The 27,058-nt window shown below is 40.1% G+C and overlaps 1 protein-coding gene across 1 annotated transcript; it reads right to left on the reverse strand.

The window, feature by feature from the left end:
• Window positions 1–6,997: 6,997 nt before the first annotated feature.
• LOC133992986 (uncharacterized) lies at window positions 6,998–9,888 on the reverse strand. The gene is made up of 2 exons (XM_062431797.1): window positions 9,489–9,888; window positions 6,998–8,810 (listed from the first exon to the last, which is right to left on the reverse strand). Exons 1-2 carry the CDS (start codon window positions 9,882–9,884, stop codon window positions 7,443–7,445), a joined length of 1,764 nt encoding a protein of 587 aa, XP_062287781.1. The 5' UTR covers window positions 9,885–9,888; the 3' UTR covers window positions 6,998–7,442.
• Window positions 9,889–27,058: the final 17,170 nt, after the last annotated feature.

The raw sequence follows: 27,058 nt of genomic DNA on the forward strand, positions 1-27,058 counted from the left end.
ACTCTGGGTTCATGGGGCAGTTGCTCTTTCAGTAACACAGCCTTGATGTTGATAACCATTTTAAAAACCTAGAACGGGGCATTGGCTCTCCATAAAGCACAGTCACAACAGAGTAAATCCCCTGTCAAATATTTCAGGGGAACTGGGAGAAATGCCAGACCTTGGTATTGATATTGAGGTCAGACTTAAAACATCTCTCTCACCCAAAACACTGTCACTCAAATATGGATATCTTGTGTTTGACCTGATCTACCCTCCGAAGTGTCAGAGATGTGAAATTAATGTAAAGTAAACCCATTGTTAAAACAGCGTTGAGTGGCCATCCTTTACGGTCAAAAAAGAAAAGAAATAGTTGGTTCTGACACTGAATTTTGAGGTGAAAAAGGGAAAAAGAGAGAGAAAAAAATCTGTTTCATTCTTTGTGGGTGTGGTGAGTGCATTAGTAGAGCTCACATTAGCATAAATTCCTCTTAACCTTTGCTTCTGAGCACCACTTTTTGAGAGAGACTAATGGAGTTTGGCTATTTGGAAGTGAGAGTGATAGATGCATTGGATGGGCTTAGATGATGAATACATCTGATATCCTCTAGTGGATTGTTTCATCTAAAGGTAAAGGTTATATCTACATTGGTTAAGACTGCAGAAGCATCTTTAAAGTTGCATACATTACACATGGTGGTGTATTGTTCTAGCTGGCACTTTTACACATGGTGATACTTTAGTGGTGAACTTTCAGTCGATGTTTTAAAAAGGTCAACACTACAAACCCTGTTTCAACAAAAGTGCAGACTATATTGTGACATTGCTTTTAAACTTTAACCTACATCATTTAGTTTTGTTCACATGCATATTTAGCAGTAAAAGCTGGACTATGTAAAGCATATTTCTGGGGAATAAAACTGTTCTGTGCATAAAGATCAACATGAAGTTACCACATATGGAGTTTTCCCCCCTTGTAACTACGTTATTTAACCCCTCACATACTGTTCATATTCTGACCCTTCAAAGAATTTCCTCACAATTAATCTAAAAAACAAACTTCTGAACCACAAATCATTCATAGATACCTCATCAGTCACAGATAAATGTGAGCTTTATCCTTAATGAAGCTTTCAGAGAGCAGAAAGAGTTATTTTTTTAGTTTTTTATGGGGGGAAAGCTATATGAAAACACTATATAATGGTCCAATGTTTCATAAGATAATAGAAACTATTTCAACAAATGATATTAAATGTTAAGAATGAATATTTTTGACATTTTGGATGAATATGTGTTCGATATATTTCCTTCATTGTATGTTAAATTCATCAAATTTCAGGCTAAACGAAAAAAAAAGTATGTAAGTAGACCCTGAACACTATGTAAGGGTTAAACACAACAAACATCTTCTTTGTTTCTTTGGTGCATTACAGCCACCAACTGTCTATCTTTGTGTGAAACTGTCATTAGTAATGTGTTGTTCAGATGTGTGAAGTACAAATAAAACTGGAACCAACTCATGAAAACATCAGTCTATAAACACTATGGAGGGATGTAGTGATGCGAGTACTGCACACAAATTCCCCAAGGTCCCTTTAACACCAACTAAAAGTAATGTTTTCTAAAAAAAGTAGTTTAACTTCTCACCTTGTCGAGATGTAGAAGTGTACTCAAGGGTTTGGATACACACTGAAAACACTGTCGGGTGTGGTTTACAAGAGTAACAGTGTAACACTTGAAGCTTTCTGTTAGCAATGAAACACTACTTATCAGTCTGGTGTTAAGTTACCTTTGAACCATTAAGACAAACTCATGGAGGCTATTTGAATGTCTCTACATATATATTTACCAGTAGCTTAGTTTAGTTATTAGCTGTGTATTGGGTGAGTGCCTCCAATAGGAAGTGTACAGTTCATTATCCAATGTTGGAAGTTGATGCTGTGTGACTTTACAAATGTTTTATTTCACAGTGAATGCAGTTCCTACTGATCCGACCAACATTTAGTAAATGTGTTGAACTGGATTATTCTCGCCATTAAAAATGCCTTCAAACTCTTGATAAGGTTATCTCACTTTGGATGAATGGCCAGAATCGGAAATCAGGAAAAACATGCCAGTTTCCTTCTTAACCCTCCTGTTGTCCTCGAGTCAAGGAAGGAAGGGAGGAAAGGAGGGAGGGAGGAAGGGAGGGAGGAAGGAAGGGAGGAAGGGAGGGAGGGAGGGAGGAAGGAATTATGGAAGGGAGGAAGAAGGAAGGGAAGGAGGAAGGAAGGGAGGAAGGAATGATGGAAGGGAGGAAGAAGGGAGGAAAGGAAAGAAGGAAGGGAGGACGGAGGAAAGAAGGAAAGAAGGAAGGAAGGAAGGTAGGAGGGAGGAAGGAAGGAAGGAAGGAGGGAGGGAGAAAGGAAAAGAGGAAGGGAGGAAGGAAGGAAAGAAGGGCAGAGGAAGGGAGGAAGGTAGGGGGAGGAAAGAAAGAGAGAAGGAGGGAGGGAGGAAGAAAAGGAAGGAAAGAGGGAAGGAAAGGAGGGAGGGAGGAAGGAGGAAGGAAAGGAGGAAGGAAGGGAGGAAGAAGGGAGCAAAGGAAAGAAGGAAGGGAGGAAGGAAGGACGGAGGAAGGAAGGAAGGAAGGAAGGTAGGAGGGAGGGAGGGAGGAAGGAAGGAAGGAGGGAGGGAGAAAGGAAAAGAGGAAGGGAGGAAGGAAGGAAGGAAAGAAGGACAGAGGAAAGAAGGAAGGGAGGAAGGTAGGGGGAGGAAAAAGAAAGAGAAGGAGGGAGGGAGGAAGAAAAGGAAGGAAGGAGGGAAGGAAAGAAGGAGGGAGGGGAGGAGAAAGGACAGAAGGGAGGAAGAAAGGGGATGGAGGGAGGAAAGGAGGAAGGGAGGAAAAAGAGAGGAAGGAAAGAAAGAGAGAAGGAGGGAACAGTTAAAACAGACGGGGTCAATTTGACCCGGGAGGACGACACGAAGGTTAAAGTAGGCTTAAGATGTAAAAAGTGAGTCAGGACATTTTGTGATGAGATGGACGGTCCATGCCAGGTGTGAGGGAACTGAAACAGCGCACGGTGCATCGCTTTAAATGATGATCTACTGCACATTCACAGCTGGATTCATCTCTACTTTTACTTTTTACCAGTTTCAGTGATTGCAGGATAACTGCAGGATCTGAACATTATTTCTCTTCTATTCACATCAGGCGTTCATGCTTTCAGAGGTGTACTTGTTCTCCAGCTTGTTGAAGGTCTGCTGAGGTTCTTTGAATGAATACCACTCTTGGTGTTCTGCTTGAAAACTCAACCATACATGGTACTGTGAGAAAGGCTGCAGTATTAAAACTAAGCAGACTAGGCTGAATTGCTGGCACCAGATCAAAGACGGTGCTTTACAAGATACAAGTTAGAGTTTTGTGAGGTTTTGGAGCTTTTGATGTTGTGATTTTTTTCAATAAATTGTCAAAGAAAAGGAGGCAAGATCCTTGTTTTATAGTAGCTGAATATACTGCATCAAAAATGAAGTGCCATAAACGTATGTGCCGGTACACTGACTCTATATTACATGAGAGCATAATTTACAGTAGTATCGGTAAGGTTATGTGTGAGTTATAGAGAAATAGTGCATTTGAGAGGGTCAAATACTTTAAACTACCTAGCAGAGTTGTGTGGAGTGCCAGTGAAAGAGTGTGTGGGGGTGGAGAGAGAAAGAGAGAGCGAGAGAGCGAGAGAGGAGAGGTGGGAGAGAGGTAGGGACAAAGAGAGTGAGAGGGGAAGAGAGCCTTGGGGAGTTGTTTTGCTGAGGTGTCTGCTGTTGATAAAGTATTTATGACCCTGGGGCAATTTAGTGCAGACATTCAGGAACTCCACGCCACCGGGCTGCTGATGAAAGTTTCATGACCAAACTCCACTGTGTGCCACTGTGGCTTAGCTGGAGAAAACTCTGCATTCAGACTATCACATTATTACAGTAAATGCTACCACTTCTGACTGGGAGCAATATTACCACCCAAGATTATAAATAAATAGCCGAGCCAACCCCCCGCTGGCTGGTCTGATGTGTCTCATCTGTCTCTCACATACACTTCCTTTATTTCACTTGTGCAACAGGCTTGATGTAAAGCAACTAGTAAGCACTAAAGTCTAACAGGTCTATTTGAATTCCCTAATGGCATATATGAATGTTTTCAGGGTCTTTTTTAGGACAGATGGGGCACAGACCACATGGGTTGTTTGCAGTGTTGGGGAGTAAGTAGTTACAAGTAACGGCGTAATCTGTTACAGTTACTGATGAAAATGTTGATGATTACAAAGGAGGTTACATCTGAAGTCAGACCTTTAAGATTTAGCTCATGAGGGTTTTTTCCTCATTTTTTAAAATATTTAACATGTTACTGAATACATATATTGATGTTTTTAATTCTTTGAAATCAATATTATTTTTTTATATTTAGTAAATAAATCATGATATGGGCTTATCTGGAGCACACATGGTCTTAAATGGAGTCACAGTACCAATTAAACCCACTTTATTCATCAAATATCTTTATGTTATATTCCAAAATCTACATGAACTAATGAATACATTTTACAATGAGAGATAAATGTTGCTTTATAAGAAATGATCTCCCTTATAAATCATGTCAGTATCCATGAAAAACAGCTGGACTTAGATTTTGGTGCTTAATGGGAACATTTGCCCTAACAGCTGGAAACATTGGTTAGAAAATTAGAAAAAAGTCATCAAATGTAATAAGTTACATTACTTTAAGTAATTGAAATAGTTACATTACTTATTGCATTTTAAATATGGTAACTAGTAATCTGTAACCTATATCATTTACAAAGTTACCTTCCCAACCCTGGTTGTTTGTAACCTGGACTCCATATTGACCCATAGTAATATGTCTCTTCCCAAAACTGTTACACATCACTGCTAAATACTACTAATGTTTTATGTTGTGACTAACCAGAACTGTGGTTAAGTTCTGGTTAGGTTTAGGCACAAAAACTACTTGGTTAGGGTTCGAGAAAGATTATAGTTTGGGTTTTAAAATCATCACTTGAAATGTAGTATTTAGTTCCTTAAAGTTGTTCATGTCAACAGTCAACACCACAACATAACAGGGTTTTTTTTTTAAACCCAAAATGTTAATTTGAGGTTGGAAACATGACACTCACGGTTGGAAACAAGGAACAAACAGCAGTCTCCTGCAGCAAAGTACAGTTTTTGCCATCTAACTATGAAGCCGTCCACCCGACCCACATCCTCATAATGAGGAAAATATCATCTTACCAAGTAGGGGTTGTTTGTGCCCGCATCTATTTCAGACCTATATTGTTGTTTTTCTTATAAGGACAAGCTGCCAAAGTCACTCGGAAATGGCTATTACTGTCTGATTGGACCTCTCTCTTATCTTCCCAAGGCTGAACCTTCAATGTTGACTAAAAGGTTTGAGCTCTAGCTTCACAAGCAGAGTAAAGCAATCATAACTTATAAATCTAGATAATGTTGATAGAAAAGAGTGAATGTGATTTGGGGTTTTTTTCCCTCCAAGCCATACTGCACACATTTGCTGATTTGTTTCTTTGATTGATCTCTGAAGCCTCATTAACGTCCAAAACATTACATGAAAGGATTTGAAAGCTCTCTTACATTTACATTTTGCATGTGTGATCTATTTCAGATAAAAACAAAGAATTTGCAGCTACACTGATTATATATTAGCTGTTAAAAATAGATGGTTTTCTTTATTATATGTATTAACCAACCATCTATTGATCTAACTATTATATGGTGTGTTTGGCACAAGCAGACAGAGGCGAAGCCCTCTTTTGATTTCTTGCTGCAGTTCTTCTTTGTCGTCAGTATTTTCATATCAGCACCAATTTGAGGATCCCACTGGTATGAATACTGACTTCAAAATGATTGATTTTCTCTGCAATTTGAATTTTTCAAACAATCTGCCCGGGGTGCATAAACATCAGACACACACAATGACCAGCAGAAGCCACTTTCATCATACAACACAGTGAGAATAAGGATCATTTTTACTAAATATTTCACAATCACCTTAAGTAAAATACTGTTCAAACAGCGGAACAAAAAGAAGAAACAAAAGCAGAAGAAAGGGCATTTTTTTGTGTATTACATAGTAATCACCAATAGATGAAAGAACTAAAATAAAAGCCCCCCCCCCAAGACATGTTTCAGACAGTTTTCGAATAAACACACGCAACCTTTTCTTTCACCAAAAAAGTTCCATCACTTTGTTAAAATCCTTAAAATAACTTATCTTCCCTCTCACTAATTGACAAAATCTAGAATCTATGAATATGCAAATATTTTTTTTACAATTTACAATTTAATTTAGCTTTTTGCTTTGATCTAAAGTGACATTCATCTGAGAGTTGAGACAACACAAGCATTATTATTCGGTCCGGAGGGCAGACACCCTCTCTACTTTTAAGAGCAGGCTTAAAACTTTCCTTTTTGATAAAGCTTATAGTTAGCCAGCTCCTAGTTTATGCTGCTATAGGCTTAGACTGCCGGGGGACTCCTACCTCCATGATGCACTGAGCTCCTCTCTCCTCCTCTCTCTCTCTCTATCCATCCATCTATATCCAATAACATTCATGTACTATTAATGCATTCAATAACCTAAACTTCTTCCCCGGAGTTGTCTGTGCTTTCTCGTCTCACAGGTAATCTGGGCCTGTAGACGTCCGGATGACAGATTCCTGTCCCGGACCTTCTAGCTTCATTGTTTATTTTCTATGTGCTTCTCTCTCTCTCCTATTCTTGCTCTCTTTCCTCTCTTCCCCAACCGGTCGAGGCAGATGGCCGCCCACTTTGAGCCTGGTTCTGGTTCTGAGGTTTCTTCCTGTTAAAAGGGAGTTTTTTCTTGCCATTGTCGCTAAGTGTTGCTCATGTGGGAATGTTGGGTCTCTTTAAAATTTAAACCTGAAGAGTTCGGTTTAGAACCTGCTCTATGTGTAAAGTGCCTTGAGAAAACTTTATTGTGATTTGGCGCTATACAAATTGTCACAACCTGGCTCAGAGGTAGGACAAAAGATGGAGACCACACATGACTTTAAACTAGAAAACATACATTTATTGAATTAAACTAAAATAACTATGTATGTCAGTTCATCAGTAATGTTTGTAATGTATGGGTGTGTGTGAATGTGTATAAATGTGAAATGAAACAAGAATATAAATAACCAAAGCTCAAAACAAACCCAGCAACTCAAACAGGAGAGAGAGAGTAAATGCCCAGATGCTCTATTTATAAAAGAGGCATCCACACAAATCCAGGTGCTAACCATCTCTCCTGATGAGCCACTCCCCAAATCCCAGACAACCAATCAACCCAGGTCAGAGGCCATGAGGCCGTCACATCCCCCTCCACAAGAACCACACCCCACCTCCAACCCTGCAACGAAAAATCAAAAAATTAAATTTCATATACTGTCCCATCACCTACCAATACGTCCCCCACCCCAAGTCTCATATAGTCTCTGCCTAAACCCATTAACATAGGTAATCAAATTCTGCGAAGGATCAGTCGACTTCCACTGATCATACACCACAGACAAGGGACCACGGACAGTATGAGCAAAACCAAGCTCATTAGGACTAAATCCTGTACTCTCTTGGACAACCTCTCTCGCTGCCAACAAGAGCCATGGCAAACCCTCCTCCCAATCTGCTTTTAGCTCTGTGCAGTAAGCGCGCAGCAAAGATTTCAAATGTTGGTGAAAGCGCTCAAGTGCACATTGGCTCTGAGGGTGGTATGCTGTAGCCTTGTTGCGTTTTATGTGAAGTTGTTCAAGGATTTGCGCAAACAGCCGAGATGTAAAGTTTGACCCCTGATCTCTCTGTACTATTTTGCGAATGCCAAACACAGATATGAACTGAGTCAAGGCCTTAACAACAGACTTTGCAGAGATCGAACGTAGAGGATAAGCAGCTGGATATCTAGTTGACTGACACATTACGGTTAACAAATAAGAACAACCTGACTTAGACCTGGGAAGAGGACCCACACAGTCAACAATCAGGTGCTCAAAAGGTTGACTCACTGCAGGAATAGGACACAAAGGAGCAGGTTTGATCTTTTGGTTAGGTTTGCCTGTAAGTTGACAAGTATGGCATGTCTTTACATATGCAGAAACATCACGCTTCATTAGTGGCCAGAAAAAATACTTAAGCACCCGATCATACGTTTTCTTTACACCCATATGTCCCGCAACATTATCATGAGCTGTCTGAATTATGGCGTTCCTAAATTTTAAAGGCAACACAATTTGCACAATAGGATCACCACTGAATGTCTCACCATGAGGAGCCCACATTCTAACTAAGACATTGTCCAAAAGGAAATATCCCTGCTTCACCTTTCCTACCTGCATTGTAGGCAAAACCAGATCATACACACCCTTCAAAGATTGGTCCGCTTTTTGTCTTTTCACCAGCTCTGAACGAGAAACACAAAGATCAGGTGGCAATGACAATGCAAATTTCTTTACATCACATTTTTCTCTCCTATCAGTCAGTGCAGCAGTCATTAAACGAGTCACAGCACAGACTGAAATAACTGCTGGCTCTGATTCACTAAATCCCTTTGTTTCCACAGTACAAGCTGCTTGCTCAGTTTCAGGGACTTCTGGAAATGACAAGGATGCAACCCCTATGGTATTTGGTGGGATTGACACATCGGGTAGCTGTAGACTATCAAATTCTACATCGTCTGACCATACCCTACTTCCTGCCAGGTCATTTCCCAGAATGATGTCAACACCTTCCACTGGCAACTCAGGGCGAACACCAACCTCAGCCTCCCCCTGTACCAGATCACATGACAAGAACATTTTATGTACAGGCACAAAAAAAGGTGTCAAGCCCATCCCTCTGACCGGAATACAGCCCCCTGTATCTGTACGTGGAGAAAAGGGCAATATTGCTTCCCTCACAAATGTGCGTAAAGCTCCTGAGTCCCTCAGTATTTTGACTGGAACCTTTAAATCACCTCCAATTAGCATGCCAAACCCATCAGACATGAATGGGGCATAACCCGCATCAATTTCAGAAGATTCTATCTGTTTAACCTCCATTTGAAATGGAGCTACCAGTTTTTGGTCACCTCCAAATTTGGGAGTATGGATAGTTGTAGCCAAACCAGCAGACTTCACATGTGCTGCATTCATTCTCTCTTTTAATAAAGGACATTCATTCTTCCAATGACCTTTTTGATGGCAATAATTACACACATTTGGATCACTTTTCCCACTAGGTGGTTGATCCAATTTTGGGGAAAAATAATCTGTTTTCTGATATTTTTCCTTGCTACCTCGCTCACCAAAGATACGCTTGTGTGTTAATGCGTATTCATCGGCCAGCACTGCAGCCTCCTTAGGACAGGTGACTTTGTGCTCATTAATATAGGTGGCAATGTAATCAGGCACAGATTGTTTAACTTGTTCTAAAACTACTAAATCAGACAATTTCTCAAATGTGTTTACCCCAGATGAAGAGCACCAGCGATTGAAATGCGTGACCAAATCCCGTGCAAACTCCACATGTGTTTGTGTACCAGTCTTTCGCCAGTTCCTGAAGCGCTGACGATAGGCCTCAGGAACCAACTCATAAGCCTTCAAAACAGATGACTTTACTACACTGTAATCTTTACAGTCCTCTGAAGATAGCGCAGCATAGGCTTCTTGAGCGTTACCTGTAAAGACACACTGCAACATTAAGGTTCGTTCCTCATCAGGCCAAGATCTGGAATCAGCAACACGTTCAAACAGACAGAAGAAGGTGTCTACATCATTCTCATTAAATTTTGGCATCAATCTCAAATTACTGGCAACATCAAAATGCGAACCAGTAGTTTGCCCATTTAAAGCAGATGCAGACATTTTTCCTTCCTGCAAGTTAGCCTTGATGATATTCTTCAGGTTGTCCTTTGTGCGTTTGGGCTCCACTGCAACAGAGAAATGCTGGGCAACCTTAATCAGCTGCTCCTTGGTACACTGCTCCAGCAATTCCTCAGAGGGATACTGAAGAAACTCCTCCACAATGTTAGCCATAACCAACCAGATCTAGAAACCTAGACAATCAAAATGAGGTAAACGCAAACAGAACATGCGACACAACAAATGGCAAACAAGAACTGGTGCCTCCCCATACTAAACTGACTAGTAAAATCCTCTATCTAACTTAACTCATCCCTAGTCTTCGGACAGGTACCGGTGGCAGGTATTTATTCACTGTAACCCAGTGGCCGTGGAGAGCAACTGCATAAAACAGCGACCCCCCAACAAACCCTGGACGTGATCCTGAGACAACCGCTCTAACCACCTTCCCCGCCACACTACAGACACCATGCAACAGACCCTCTATTAGAGCCTGCTGCTATGCCTAACCGAGGAGAACACCAATTAAAATATTGCCATACCACAACTTGTTCACTTCAAAATGATGAGCCCCAAAAGAAAGAGGAAAAAAAACGGATTAGAATAAAGCTCCCCAAACCAACAAAACACCACAGCCATGTGCAATACTCCATCCAAAATCAACACAAAATACTACCAAAATCCAATGTGACGAGCCCCCATTTTGTCACAACCTGGCTCAGAGGTAGGACAAAAGATGGAGACCACACATGACTTTAAACTAGAAAACATACATTTATTGAATTAAACTAAAATAACTATGTATGTCAGTTCATCAGTAATGTTTGTAATGTATGGGTGTGTGGTGAATGTGTATAAATGTGAAATGAAACAAGAATATAAATAACCAAAGCTCAAAACAAACCCAGCAACTCAAACAGGAGAGAGAGAGTAAATGCCCAGATGCTCTATTTATAAAAGAGGCATCCACACAAATCCAGGTGCTAACCATCTCTCCTGATGAGCCACTCCCCAAATCCCAGACAACCAATCAACCCAGGTCAGAGGCCATGAGGCCGTCACAAAATAAAGATTGATTGATTGATTGATTGATTATCATTATTCCTTTTTTCATGTTGTCCTCGGGTCTGTCTCTTCTATCAGCCTTGTCAATCAGCTGTGAAGCACTTTGAACATTACATCAACCCTTACATACTGTTCATATTCTGACCCTTCACTGTGTGGAGCCGATCAGTTTTATTCCCTTTATAATTAGTCCTTATGCCAATGTTTTACTAAATATATTTCCCATATATCAATAAATATCTTACCATTCACAATCACACTACATTATGATCTCAAGTTGAAAAGCCGTCATTATTTACATTCATTTATTTAAAGTGAAGGATGCAACAAAATTTGAATGGCAGGTTTCTTTACAACCATTAAAACCATCAATAAAAACTGACCCAGCTGCACAAAAAACACAGAATTTTGACATTTTGTATATTGCTTGTTTTCATGTCAAAATGGGGTCAAATTTGACCCTAAACAGTATGTAAGGGTTACCCTGTATGAGAGGTGCTATATAAATAAAGTCAGGGGAGAACAACTCAAATAAATGCCGTGAAGTAAAGTTCAGTTGAACGTGCATGCTGATGATTACTTTAGTATGACTCTTTTAATTCGTGTAATCCTCCCGGGTCAAATTGACCCCGTCTGTTTTGACTGTTCCTTCTTTCCTTCCTTCCTTCCTCCCTTCCTCTTTTCCTTTCTCCCTCCCTTTTTCCTTCCTTCTTTCCTCCCTTCCTTCCTTCTCCCTTCCTTCCTCCCTCCTTTCCTTCCTTATTCCTCCTTGCATCCTTCCTTCCTCCCCTCCCTTTCTTCCTTTCCTTCCTTCTTCCTGCTTCCTTCCTTCCTCCCTTCCTTCTTCCTCCCTTCCATCCTTCCTTCCTCCATTCCTTCCTTCCTTCTTCCTCCCTGCCTTCCTCCCTTCCTTCCTCCTCCTTTTCTTTCTTCCTTCCTCCCTCCTTTCCTTCCTTCTTCCTCCCTTGCATCCTTCCTTCCTCCCTCCCTTTCTTCCTTTCCCTTTCCTTCCTTCTTCCTGCTTTCCTTCATCTCTTATTTCCTTCCATCCTTCCTCCCTCCCTCCCTTCCTTCCTTCTTTTCCTTCCTTCTTCCTCCCTTCCTTCCTTGACTCGAGGACAACAGGAGGGTTAAGAACAAGCTGAACTAACATAAAACACATTTGTCTAACGTGTTCTAATCTAAGACCATGAATCAAAATAGTAAATGTGATTGTATCATTTAGTAAAGGATAAATGCAAAGGCTTGACTTGATTGAGGGCGAATGTCATCATACTGAGTTGCTCCAAGCTTAAATCTTCGCCAGGCAACATGCTGTGCTTTATCTAGTGAAAATTAATTCATTAATTCAATGCTACGCGCCAGAGCTCACATTACACAGCACAGAAGCCCCCCGCTGTTGACATTGCAACGTCATTCATTTTGCACTCGATGTAATTCATTTATTACTGCTCTGTTATCCCACTATGCTTGTTGGTATCAAGAGGTGTGTCAGATGAGCTGAATTAAATCGTTAATGAAGGGGTCTCCCAGACGGGGGAGGAAGGCAACACCAGCTCAGACTCTCAGATGCGGTTATGAATACTAATTATTTATTTTAGCTGACAAAGATCACACCAGGTTGGACTCGTGTTTGTGTATTAGAATTAATTATACCACGTGTTTTTGATTTAGTCATTGCCTTTGATAGATGTATATTGGTTTCTGTCACATTTGATTTTAATTAGATTTATTCAACAAGAAGTAAAGAAATGAAAGTTTGGTTGATGTATTTTCAGCTGGTATGTCTTATAAGCTTTCTGAGATTACATCCATTTAAAATACACATAAACAATATCATCTCTGACACCCTTAATTGTAATGCACAGTGTATTTGTATGCAGATGATACTATATTATACACCACGGACTCTTTTCTTAACCCTCACATACTACTCAGGGTAAAATTTGACCCATTTTTACATTTGAAAGAAGTAAATAGACTCTAAATATTTGACGGCTTTTCTTTAAAACATTTGAGTGCAGCTGATAAATATTATTTTTAAAGTTTTTGACCCATAATTATTCAAAAATTCCCCAAAAAATACTGTTGCATTCTTCATATTTAATATCGTTAATATGTTTTTTCTCCATAAACGACAAGTGTAAAAACGGTATAATAAACTCTCTCAGATATCCGAAAGCTTCATTAAGGATTAATCTTGCTTATTATCTGTCACCGATGACTTTTCATGACATCATTGTCGTGCAGGAATAGAGACTAATTATAAGGGGATACTGTGAAGAGTGTGAATATGAACAGTATGTGAGGGTTAATCTGGCTATTGCAAATCTACAGTCTGCTTGGGACACATTTCAGATCTCTCTCATTAAATATAAGCTTCATGATGCACTGATTGGATGTTTATATCACACTGTAGTGGTTCACACACAGCTCCAATATCCCTCTGTAGTAATATAACAGACTTACTTTCCTCGGTAAATCAAATTGTCATTCCCAAAATTTTCACCGGGTTTAGTTTGAGACGAGCAGGTTAACCCTCCTGTTGTCCTCAAGTCAAGGAAGGAAGGGAGGAAGGAAGGAAGGAAAGGAGGGAGGAAGGAAGGGAGGGAGGGAGGAAGGGAGGAAGGAAGGGCTGGAGGGAAGGAGGGCGGGAGGGAGGAAGGAAGGGAGGGAGGGAGGGAGGGAGGGAGGGAGGGAGGGAAGGAGGGGGGAAGGCAGGAAGGAAGGAAGGGAGTGAGGGAGGGAGGGAGGGAGGAAGGAAGGGAGGACGGGAGGAAGGGAGGAAGGAAGGAAGGAAGGAAAGGAGGGAGGGACAAAGGGAGGAAGGAAGGAAGGAAGGGAGGAATGGAGGAAGGAAAGAGGGAAGGAAAGAAGGGAGGGACAAAGGGAGGAAGGAAGGAAGGAAGGAAGGAAGGGAGGAAGGAAGGTATGGAGGGAAGGAGGAAGGAAGGGAGGGAGGGAGGGAGGGAGGGAGGAAGGAAGGGAGGAAGGGAGGAAGGGAGGAAGGAAGGAAGGAAGGAAAGGAGGGAGGGACAAAGGGAGGAAGGAAGGAAGGGAGGAATTGAGGAAGGAAAGAGGGAAGGAAAGAGGGAAGGAAAGAAAGGAGGGAGGAAGGAGAGGAAGAAAGGAAAGAAGGATGGGAGGAAGGAAGGAAAGAAGGACAGAGGAAAGAAGGAAGGGAGGAAGGAAGAAAGGGGGATGGAGGAAGGAAATAAGGAAGGGAGGAAGGGAGGAAAGAAGGAACAGTCAAAACAGACGGGGTCAATTTGACCCGGGAGGACGACACAGAGGTTAAACATCAGATAACATTACCACAATAAGATTTAGCAAACATCTAGTGAAAGATTTAGATGCATGACAGCCTGCTTTAATGATGTTATATTCACGTAAAGTTATTTTATAATGTGAGCTAGCTTAGCTTACTTTGAAAATAAATGTCAGCATGTTGGCGTACATGTTTTCATGTTATTATTTTGTCATTGTTTGTCAAACTCGGATTGTGAATAAATTTCCTTCAGGAATGGTTAACCTCCAAGACATAATGTTAATGAAATGTGAAATGTTGTTCATTTCAACAGCTAAATCAGTTTATGATGATAAAAAAACAATTGTAGGTTTGTTTTTACTAATCAGATTACTTAGTTTATAATTACATAAATCATGCAGGTCATTGAATAAGACTTTGCACTCAATCAGTAATTATCATACGCAGTCCATCTGTTAGACTTTTATATTGTTGTTCACTTTTTAACTATAATACATTTTCTAATTTTGTTTTCAAATTTTTATTACGTATCTATTTTTTACTTCTTAGAAAAAGATTAAACCATGAATTGTGCTAAACTGTGTGAAAGGTGATATAGGAATTAAGTTTTAAGTGATAAACTAAACAGATACTTTTCTTATAAATTTCACTGACAAAGTTGAAACTATTTTAATTTATTATTATTTAGGGTTATAGACGCAGCAGCAGCAGCCAAGGGATTCGTGCCATAATCCAAAATGAGGCTGTTAGTCCACAAACATGTGCTGTATAGATTTCAAATACTTGCAATTTCCTGCCACTGCTATCCATGATCAATGTGAGAACCATGTCTTCAAGGCCCACAGCATGTTCTCATAGGAGCACATTCAAGTAAAGGACCTACAGGCATCCATCCTGCCCAACTGCCCCCAGCTGAAACACATTATTACACAAAACAGCTCAGCAGACTATGATTGCTGGGAAGTGAAAAAGCGAGAGTTATACCCACAGGGATCAATAAAGTCCAAAATTGCACAGTTCATTATAACAATATACTGTTGTACCAACTCCTAGTGGTGCATCAGCTGTTATGAATTCAGCTTCATCTTACATGTTTAACCAGCACTGAGCTGATTGAACCCTCAAGCAGGTTCAAATTATCTGAAGGAGTTGTCTGATGAGTAACAGATTAGTCACGCTTGTTAGACAGGCATGAGGATATCAACATCAACATGTTTTTCTTATTGAAAACACTTAAACCAACAGCAAATTGAAGTGTTATGTGTGTTTATCCAGAGCCTGATATACTGTATATTTTTCTTCTTTGCTGTCAAACTCCTTGTTACGACAGCGTATTAGGGCCATGTATGTGAAGAAAAAAATACTGACCTGGAGGAGGGGGGGGGTTATATTTTGTGAAAAAAACGTTCTGAGATTAAAGTCTTAAATTACGACAAAAAAACAAAACCAAAAAGATATTTTATTATGCCAAGCAATCACATAGCTTCAGTTTGCAACACAGGAGAGACTTCGCTTGTCGTGCATAATGCCTGCTGTGGAAGAGCTGATCAAATTGTACTTTTCAGTTGGGTTAGCAATAAGGAGATACTTGTTATCTAAGCATCTGGACATTGCATTTGTCATAGATTTGTGCAACTGTATAATTTTCAAGAATATCCAAGTTTTTTGTTCTAGAAATATTACCCCCTCTCCTCCAGGTCAGTCTTTTTTTCTTTTAATCTATGGTCCTGATACGCCATTGTACCTTGTTGTCCCAAAAACTATTAAAAATTCATAAATGAGCCACACTGAGTTATGTTCTTTCATTAAGATGAATGCAAACGCTGCAGTTTATTTTGACACAGTGCCACATACACCATCCTGCCCACACTTGCTAGAAAAAGATGACAAATAAGTTTTAATTCACAGCTTGAAATAGGACGCAGAAAATGCCCTATTACCACTTGATTGAAATATATTTACTCAAAAAGTGCCCAGCTGATGTAGAAAATTACCTCAAAATCCTTCAGGAACTTACCAATCACATCTCCAATGCTACCCAGTAGGGTTTGGGCTCTGTTCCATTATTTTATTTCCAGTATTTTCTGTTTGCTAAAACAATGTGTCAGAGTTACTTTTGCTCAAACTTGGTTATTAATGTTTATATCAGGCAATGCAGACTTCGGATTGCATAGGGCAAATAAATCCCCACACCTCCAGGTAGTAAAACAAGTGCTGCTTGAGTTACAAAACTAGTTCAACTAAAACAAGTGGTAGTAGATCATTTTTGGCATGGATGCATAAGCATACCCTGAGACAACACTTATGTGAAATGAAAAAAGGAAATCCAAGGACCTATGCACCAGAAGTTAATCACTTTTGGCAGCGTCTTGGTGTGTCTAACTGCGTTGGGCTAGTGCGGCTAACTATATTAGCCGCAGTGTTATCTGTCCACACAGAAAGCTTGTATTTACCATTGCTGACATGAACTTCTGAACTTGGTATGTACTTCTGTGATACTGCGAGCGTTTAAAACTCAAGTTCAAGCAGCATATTTCTGCACTGATAACTTGATGGAAAACATCAAATATGACGTGTAACTCAATTCCTTTACTTTGATGCTGGATTCCTTTACTTTTGTACTTTTCTTAGTGTTATACTATGTACACTTGCAGCGTTAGAGCACCACTGAATATGTTGCTCAACTATAAACTTGCATATAATCATGCGAGGATATGATATATATTGTTTGTACTGTTGATTTAAAGAGAAAACACATCATTTTCATGGTTGCAAGGTTTAATATTCATAATTCATGTTTAAAAAGCTAAACCAGAGGAACTCAATGAATCCTGAAACTCTGTTTCCACTTCAGATATAATTTTCTTCCATTGCAAGTCAAATGTGTAGTATTGAAAAGTGAACCTGATTCACTGTGAAGTGCTGTTGAAACAGTTTATTGTTGCACTGAAAGCCTTAATTCAAGGTCCAAAGTACAAAGTAACTTGCTTCAGATACATTTCATTATCAAACCCGTTCAGATCACTGCTACAGAGGAAGACACGATGCCAATGATGTGACAAAGAAAGGAGTTGAGCGAGTCAATTTTCTTTAGGCTTTGAGTCAATGTCTTGATATAAGGTCCAAACACAATTGGTTCATAAAAGCTATTTCAACACAATACCACATATTCTGGTGTGGAATCAATCGAGAAATTACAGTTTTTAGCTTTTTGTCCATTCTAAGAAACTCTGAAACCTTGTGAAACCCGGGCCTGTTTCTAAAAAGTTAACATCGGTGGATAAGATATGTGATAGTTAAGAGTTATACTAAATATAAATTGGACAAATATGATTGTAAGTAACAGGGTTTATGTTGGTTTAGAGAGGAAACTTCCATATAGTCTTCCATATATTTTAACCTTTGTGTCATCCTCCCAGGTCAAATTGACCCCGTCTGTTTTGACTGTTCCTTCTTTCCCTCCCTTCCGTCTGTCCTTCCTCCCTCCCTCCTTCTCTCTTTCCTTCCTCCCCCCTACCGTCCTTCCTTCCTTCCTCCTTCCTTCTTTCCTTCCTTCCTCCCTTCCTCTTTTCCTTTCTCCCTCCCCTCCCTCCTCCCTTTTTTCGTCCGTCCCTCCTACTGTCCTTCCTTCCTTCCTTCCTTCCTTCCTTCCCTTCCTTCCTTCTTTCCTTTCCTCCCTCCTTTCCCTTCCTTCCCCTCCTTTTCCTTCCTCCCTTCCTTCTTCCCCTCCCTTCCCCCTACCGTCCTTCCTTCCTTCCTTTCTTTCCTCCTTCCTTCTTTCCTCCTTCCCTTCCTCCCTTCCCTCTTTTCCTTTCTCCCCTCCCTCCCCTCCTTCCCTTCTTTCCTCCCTCCTTCCTTCTTTCCTCCTTCCCTTCCTCCCTTCCTTCTTTCCTTTCCTCCCTTCCTTCCTTCCTTCCCTCCTTTCCCCTTCCTTCTTCATTCCTCTCTCCTTTCCTTCCTTCTTCCTCCTTCCTCCTTTCCTCCCTTCCTTCCTCCCCCCCTACCGTCCTTCCTTCCTTCCTTCTTTCCTCCTTCCTTCTTTCCTTCCTTCCTCCCTTCCTCTTTTCCTTTCTCCCTCCCTCCCTCCTTCCTTCTTTCCTCCTTCCTTCCTCCCTTCATTCTTTCCTTTCCTCCCTCTTTTCCTCCCTTCCTTCCTTCCCTCCTTTCCCCTTCTTCCTTCCTCCCTCCCTCCTTTCCTTCCTTCCTCCCTTCCTCCCGTACTTCCTTCCTTAACTCGAGGACAACAGGAGGGTTAAGATAAAGATACTGTGTGCCTACAGGTTTCTTTTTGGGTCTGTCTTTCTCTCTTTCCAACACTCCTACAAACTTAGCTCTTGGCCCAAAATATATTTGAGTCCTCTGTGAACCCTATGTGGGTTACATCAATAAGAACCAATGGGCTCAGCGCTGAGTGCCACAGAGAGGATATGGAAGTCAGAAAGAACAGAATAATGCCAGCCATATATTTTAAAGGGTGATGCAGTAATATAAAAAGGTGTAGGTAATTTGTAATAGCTACAACTGTCTAGATGATATAATTCTGTCAGTGTTGCGAAGCACTTAAAACTAAATAATTTCCAATTCCAACAAAAGATTAACTATCACATCCTCCAAAGGAAATTATTAATGAAACAATCTAAATGCTTGGGCCAACAATGATACACGAAACAAGACCTCTATCCCAACGACTATGCAATGCAGTTTACTGAATACATTCCCCCTCTTTCTTGCAGTAATCCTGACCTTTCCCTCTGAAAACAAACCTGCTTTGGAAATATAAGCAAAAAAACACAGACATGCCTCTTCCCAAGACGTAATGAAGACAAATTATGCATGTATGCAGCTAGAGGAGACACAAAGCATTATTCAAAATCAATACAGCCTGTGGGTCTTTGCTCATTGAGAGGGGAACAAGAAGCTCCAGCCCTCCCTCTCTGATCAAAGACTGTCGGTCTCATCCGTTCATGTAGCAAAGGCTGAAACACTCAGTATTCTCACTTTTCAAAAGGTTGTTTCTGCATTCTGTGCATCATGGATCAACAGAGCCAGGCAAGAGTTTGGCTATGGAGTAAAAGGCTCTGAAAGCCCTCAGGCGTTCTTCGACATTGGGGGCAATGTTTCATTCCCACTATAGAAAAGCCGAGGCAGCATGCATTGTAAGTCAACCTACACGAGTTATGCAGAGCATGAGGGGTATTTCATTGTATCTACGTTGGTGGGCTCTGAGGTGATTAGCAAAAACCTGATTCATACAGTGTGATGGCATGATGGGATACCTTCGGAATACCGACTGTAAATATGTAAATAAATGGATATAAATGCAGGGTAACACTTTGTTCCTGCAGATATTTGCATGTTCTACTATTCACTTCAACTGACCAGTTCAATCATGTATTTTCTGTTTCATTATGATCACCTGGTAAAAATTCAGAGTTCACTATTGTTCTCACTGGCCAATAGAAACAAGGATGCTATTATCTAGTTTTGTACAATATTACACTGTCAGACTACAAGCTGCAGCTTTTTTCTCACACTGCACACAATTTGTGTTTTTTATGCTCAACATTTGACATCTATAATCACCAGCATCAAAATCATGAGATTGCATCCTTTTTTTTTTTTTTTTTCTCGATCTGCGTGCAAGGGCAGTGTTTGATGGATGAAACACATCCTACACAATCAGCATTAACGGGGTCAATATAACCGTCTGAAAATGACAATTGGAATTCAATAGGAGCATAATTAAAGGTGCATACTGTACAGTAACATGCAAACAGCCTACACAGAACTGAGAACAAACAAGAAGCCCTTAAAGCCTTTAGCCACTCAAACTGATATCCTCCCAAAAAAGAAAGAAAAACAAGATCAGATGGGTGCGACACTGACTACTGGAAAAACAGCTGAAACACTTTCATTGTAGATGTAATGTAACACACAAAAAGCAGCTGACCTTGACTTAGTGGGGATTCAGCATGATACTGAACACAGTCTTTGCCCCTCTGGATACAACATGACCTGGATGACTGAGAATATTCACAGACATTTGCACACAATTCAAAATTCAAGGCTATACTCAAGACTCCTATCCACTGCAAAAATCCTGGTCTTTAAAAAACATAGACATAATCCACAATCCTCCACACACACACACACACACACACACACACACACACACACACACACACACACACACACACACACACACACACACACACACACACACACACACACACACACACACACACACACACCCCTCTAAGGAATTAGTAGTTTGAGCATATAGAAGTTTGCATGTTCTTCTCAGGCACAGAATGTATTAAAGTTGCTAACTTTTCACCCCTTGGGATAGAAAGAAAGAAAAACTGCAGATGAAGATCAGAGTAACCAGAGACAGCTGACTTTAAGCTACCCCAAGCTAGCTCAAACATTAGCTTGCAACTGCCTTGGGATCAATGATAGCCCAGATAGAAAGTCACCAGTGGCCATTAAGTGGGCCAGTGTCTGAAGCAGCAGCTGCAGCAGCAGCAGCAGAAACCCTTTACCAGACCCTTCAGAGGGAATATCAGCCCTCCGAGTGATGATATTTAGAATGAGCTTATTTATACAAGGTCACATGCCGGGTTTCTTCTAATTCTTCCTTTAATTTCATCGTCTTCTCACTTCTTAGATCCCTATCCTCATAAGGCTGGGGGGGTGTGAGGCTTACAGGTATGGCTTCTAATTTAGTTTACCTTTCAGTCCGGGTCGGTGGGAAATGTCAGGAGCACCAGGAAGATGAAGATTAATCAGCTGATTTGTGAGTGATTGTTTGCTTTAGCAGATGAAGAGATATTTTTAGTATAGAATCACCATTATCATCACATTCAGGCATTTATGTTAAAACAAAAAACATCTGAAATGGAGGAGTTGACACGATTAACCCTTACACACTGGTCATATTCTGAAGTATTTCTTCATTAATAGTGCCTATACCAAATTTTGAACCACAAATGTATTTTCTGTTCATGTTTTCTTTAGATTTTACACTATTATAGTGAAAATACATTCACAATCACACTATATTATGATCCTCTGCTATCTGAATGTGAAGGATGGTTGGCTTCATGATAACCTTTAACACCCTCTATGTGTAAAAATGTATACCAGCTACACAAAAATAAATAATTTTAAGCCACTGTAGGAAAAGTCATACATTCCAGGCTTAAATAATGTAATGTATGTGTTTTTTTCAATTGCTTTCAAATGTCAAAATGGGTCAAATTTGACCTGAGCAGTATGAAAAGGTTAAGGAAGAAATGAGTGGGAATCGCTGTCAGTGTTTTAGTAATTTCACAAAAAAAAAGGACATGAGTTAAGGGAGAGGAGACAATAAAAGAGAAGGGAGACTACATGCTATACATCCAAATCTCTTGCAGCATTGTGTAGGAGTAGAGCAACGTACAACATAGCTGAGAAAAACAGCCCATTCTGATGGATAGCCGTTTAGATGACTGCAGGGCAGAGCTGCAGTGTCTCAAACAGTCAGTATTGTTAGCCACTTGTTAGATGCTATCACCTCTCACCCATAGAGGTCTATCACAAGATTGTAGAAAAGAGGTAGTAAAGGATTGTTATATTGATCCGTTTGCCTTCAATCGGGTCGTTTTCTGTCGTGAGCAATGAGGGCATGCGTCAAGGGAAAGGATGCATGGCACGGAGACTTTGGCACACATTTAATATTCTAGCAGCTGTCATGTTTTTAAGCATCACTGCAAAAAAAAAAAAAAGAGAGAATTAAACTGTCTGATGTCAGTTAAAACGCTGCATTGCAACCTTGAATCCAGCCCATGAATCATTCATCCTCATTTGATATAAAGAGCTTTTAAATGTGCTTGTGAAATACCTGACAGTTTGATCTGAATTATACAGTACCGGTCGACAGTTTGGATACACCTCCCTTGACTTGAATGGGAAAGTGTGTCCAAACCTTTGATGGGTACTGTATGTGAATGGTGTAGCTGTTTTCCTTTCAGCCTTTCAGCCTTGGACAAATGATTTGAAAATTCACAGTATACTCTAAGTGGTTCCTACAGTAATTACGGTAGCAGAGTCACTTAATCAGAGTCGGCCTAATGATGACATCCATTGCACAAAACAGGCACCTCTGTATCAGATGTGTGATTAACCTGTGAGATTCAGCATTTCAAGTGTTTTGGGGTTTTTTTGTGTTGTTTTTTTTTTTTTGGCATCAAGTAAACATCTCACCGCTTGTAAGGGTTTGAAAGTAAATAACAAGAGTGCATTGTAATCATTGTTCAGATTTCAGGAGAGGAAGCAGCACACTGTGTGATTTACATTCTCAGCCATTGTTTGGGAGGGGTGAGGCCGATGTTCTGCACTGGAGGGCAGCGGAGCGGTAGAGCAGCGCACATAATCACAGGTTGAAGAAATCGAAGGAGAGTGGTGTGTGTGTGTGTGTGTGTGTGTGTGTGTGTGTGTGTGTGTGTGTGTGTGTGTGTGTGTGTGTGTATGTGTGTGTGTGTGTGTGTGTGTGGTGCTGTAGCTTCAACATACATGCCATTAAGTACTTAAAAGAGAATAGTACATGGAATTTGTTCATATTTGCTGATGGGGGAAATGTATTTTAAAAATGGCCTATTAGTGATGCTTATACCTCACATGACACATGACTCTTCCTTGTAGCTGCTTTTAATAACCAGAAGTACCATTTTCATTGTAGCATTTTCTTTCAGAGTCTATATGTGAATTTCATTGTTAGAGTGATTGAAAACAACTAGTGGGGAGAAAAGGGATTACAATATCAACATCAGGGACACTCCATTATTTTTACAGTTGGGTGTCAGTGTGCTTGTATCTTACTGGGGATAAAAAATCTGAAGATTGACATTGAAAATCATCATAATGTAGAAAATATTGAAATACTTGTTCATTGCCAAAAGGGTCAGTTGTTAAACTTGCCAATACTTGTTTCAGTGCCAGTGCTGCTTTTTTCCCCAATATAAGTGTTTCAATGTCAATGGGTCCTTTTTCACATTCAGTGTTTTCAATGCCAAAATGTATTTTCAAAGCCCAAAATTAGCTGTTACGTCTTTAGTGCCATGCATCAGTATAGTCAGCATGGTCTCTGCATTTAGTTAACAGACTGTCATTAGTACTGTTTATTTGTTGTTTCTGTTTTCATGCAGCGTTGCGTTATAAAGAAGTAACTTTGATGGAGCTGACAGCTGAGTTAACTAATTAAAGTAACATAATGATGATAATGAGTAATGAAATTACAACGAGTAAGGTGTTATTATCAGTAATTGTTTACAGTTTCCAAGTGAGTTGTTACAGTAGTTACAAGTGGTGTCACCTTTCCCTGTGTGGGATTCAAACAGCCCTCTAAAGGGGATTCATAGACACATCTACCCGTAATTGATATTAGCCCCACTGTTCACTGACTCCTCTCCTACAGAAGTAGCAGAGTGGTATTAGTTGCTGCTAATACAACTAAAATATTTCCCACTGTTTCACATTAAAAAGCGTTGAACCATGGGGTGGCTTTTATTGGGAAACTGCCAAAGAAAATGCATTGTATTCATCACTGAGGTTAGTGATGCTTTGTTAGCAGCACTTAAAATTCTACACAACACGATTTGGACTTTTTTATTACTTTTGTCAGTGGATGAGATTTCAGTATTGTAGAGAAGGAGTGGTACAAGAGAGCTGCTCTGTAGATGAGAGGCTCAGCACCAGCACTCCTCCATCACATCCAGGTAAACATAGCATACTGTGTGCATAACATGATGCGAGGCTCAGCCAGGGTATTATATCCCATGCTGAGGTATATGTAAACACATATATACCAGCTGCTCTTCTGCTGCATTTCTTACAAAATAGCTGCTGAAGGCACATTTGTGGCACAGTGCCTTCAGCAGTGTGTGTGTGTGTGTGTGTGTGTGTGTCTGTGTGTGTGTGTGTGTGTGTGTGTGTGTGTGTTTGTGTGTGTGTGTGTGTGTGTGTGTGTGTGTGTGTGTGTGTGTGTGTGTGTGTGTATCTTGTACCATGGCCATATGGCTGGAATGAAGACAGAGTTATCAAACTGGACTTTACATTTCACAACCCTCATTTAATCCCTGTCACTTTCATGTATTTTTATAAATGTATTAAAATTTTGGTCACAAGCGAACAGACAAACAAAAAAGCTTCATTTTATATACTGGGCATTCAAAGTGCTCTCTGAAACTATAGGCCTGGGGTAGCTTGTGTCCATTAAAAAAGAGAAAATTAAAATGTTTCTAAAAGTTTGAGCTAAACCAAATACATGGTTGGAAAGGTCTCACCCTGGAGACTAACATATGTCAGTATGAAGAGGCTACTTGGCTCCTGCTTTGAAGTAGGCTACTCATCTTCTGAATCATGACCTCAGTGCATTTTTGAAGGCTTAAAATCCAGCGACAAAAAGAGCAACAGATATGAGACCAACTGTTATAGAGAGCTTTTGATCTCAGCTATCGTGTGAGTATAGTCAACCACTGAGGGTGCTATCAATTATGGGTAAAATAAGGTTGAAATTACTTTTCACTCATTTAACAATTAAATATTTAAGATCTGAGACATGTGTTTACTATCCCCTCAAACTCTTAAGTGTACTCTTAATTCAGTTTTATATTATTTATATCTTCCAATTCTAGAAAAAAAACTAATTTTTTTTAACCTTCCTGTCGTCCTCCCGGGTCAAATTGACCCCGTCTGTTTTGACTGTTCCTTCTTTCCTCCTATCCTTCCTTCCGTCTGTCCTTCCTCCTTCTCCTTCTCCTTCTCTCTTTCTTTCCTTCCTCTCTCTTTCCTCCCTTCCTTCTTTCCTTCTTCCATCCCCCTTTCTTCCTTCCTTCCTTATGTCCTTCCTTCCTCCCTCCCTCCTTCTTTCCATCCCTCCTTCCTTCCTTCCTCCCTCCTTCCTTCTCTCTTTTTTCCTCCCCCCTACCTTCCTCCCTTCCTTCTTTCCTCTGTCCTTCTTTCCTTCCGTCCTCCCTTCTTCCTTCCTTCCTTCCTCCCTCCCTCCTTCCTTCCTCCCTCCTTCCTTCCTTCCTTCCTTCCTTCCTTCCTCCCTCCTTTCCTTCCTTCTTCCTCCCTTCCTTCCTTGCCTCGAAGGAGGGTTAAACTACATATCCCTCAAGCAGCTTGATACAAATCAGCAACACAGTTGTAGTTCTGGTTTGCAAAGTAGGGTCATAAAATAGGATCGTAAAAAATATATATCTACTGAATATGTCAAGTATCTAGTACAGCCGAATTCATAATTATCTGAAATTTAGTTAAGAAAAATTAAAGATGATGTTTTTTTTTCAGATATTTTCATTATTATTCCAGAAGTGGGTTTTTAGGATGGTAGTTTTTCCAGTTTTCAGCTCAACAAAACAACAAAAATGATGTTTTAAAATCGGAGGAGAACTAATTAAGACTGACAACTTTAACATTAACCTATGTTACTGTTGATTTATCAAGGACAGTTTTGAGTTTTTGTATTGAGAAATGTTAAAGATATCATTAAAAGAAAACCTTAACATGGTGACAGTGAAGAAAATACTATGATGGGTTCTCTGGTCAGGCAATTGTAAAACTTCGAATTCTTGATCTCAAATTCAATTAATCTCTGAAACGCTCTAAAACCTACACGTTTTAGTGAAAGAACATCATCAAAACAGTAACATACAATAACACAAAGACATAACAGCTCAGGTAATTACACAACACAAAGACAATGATTCAAACATGTAAACTATGTGGTTTCAGCAACAGCATCGTAAATAGCAACCACCATAGCAACGACAACCTTAACCCTAGCAACAATACAAAAAGCTTGAAATGATGAACTAACAAACTAAACATCATATACATTTACAGAATGATGAATATGAGAGTGAAAGACATATTTCTTAATAGAAGTGTTGCCAAAATGTATTTTAATTTTAAAACCTTGCATTTTAATAAAAAAGCCATTTTAGAGCCTTCTGCACCTACTGGGCTCCACCACTGAAATAAATGTGTGATAAGAGCCTCCTGAAACTACTAGAATAATACTCTACCTTCCCAAATATATCAAATTATTTGGAACAGATGTGTGATTACGACTATTCAATAGGCTTAAAATTGTTAAATCAGGTGAGCTTATGATGTCGGAAACTGTCCACCGTTCCTGTGGGAATTTATCAAAAAACTTTAAAATGTCACAACTAAATCATTTAAAAAGCTGAAGCTCATTAATAAGACAATTTAGCTGATAAGGCGGCAGCGGAGTGGACAGCTTAACAACATCTAATTAACAGCTGACTGCGGGAGATGACACCCAGACCTTTAGCATCTGAAAAAAATTACATGGAGGAGTAGGCGTAGGATGTGCAGAATGACAGATCAGAGGGAAAGAGGATAAGAAGTGGCAAAGTTTTAATAGGATTGCGACGTATGCTGCTCACTGTTCTCTTGACTTATTTTGCATAGCTTATTAAATACCCATTTGGAATATTAACATACTTTGACCAGTTCTCGGCTAAAGGGAAATTGTGTTATTATGCCTATACCACTGCTCTTGTTCTTTAAAAGCTCTGTCACAAGCCAAAGAGACACAGAAAATATGATGTAATTCATATTCTGCAAGAACTTTCTGTTATAGCAGACTAGCCTCTCTAATGATCTTCACCAGCACCCATTCAGAAACCTCTCCAGCCATTTGCTCACTGTCCATTTTCACCAGCATCCATCCTTTAATTTGGGTACTTTTGGTACTTCACACCAGCCTCAACAAGTCACCTTTGCTGAGGCTCTTCGACAAACCCATTCACCTGTATTGCATTGCATTTTCACC

The sequence above is a fragment of the Scomber scombrus genome, chromosome 13 (genome assembly GCF_963691925.1).
Source record: "Scomber scombrus chromosome 13, fScoSco1.1, whole genome shotgun sequence".
Lineage (NCBI taxonomy): Eukaryota > Metazoa > Chordata > Actinopteri > Scombriformes > Scombridae > Scomber > Scomber scombrus.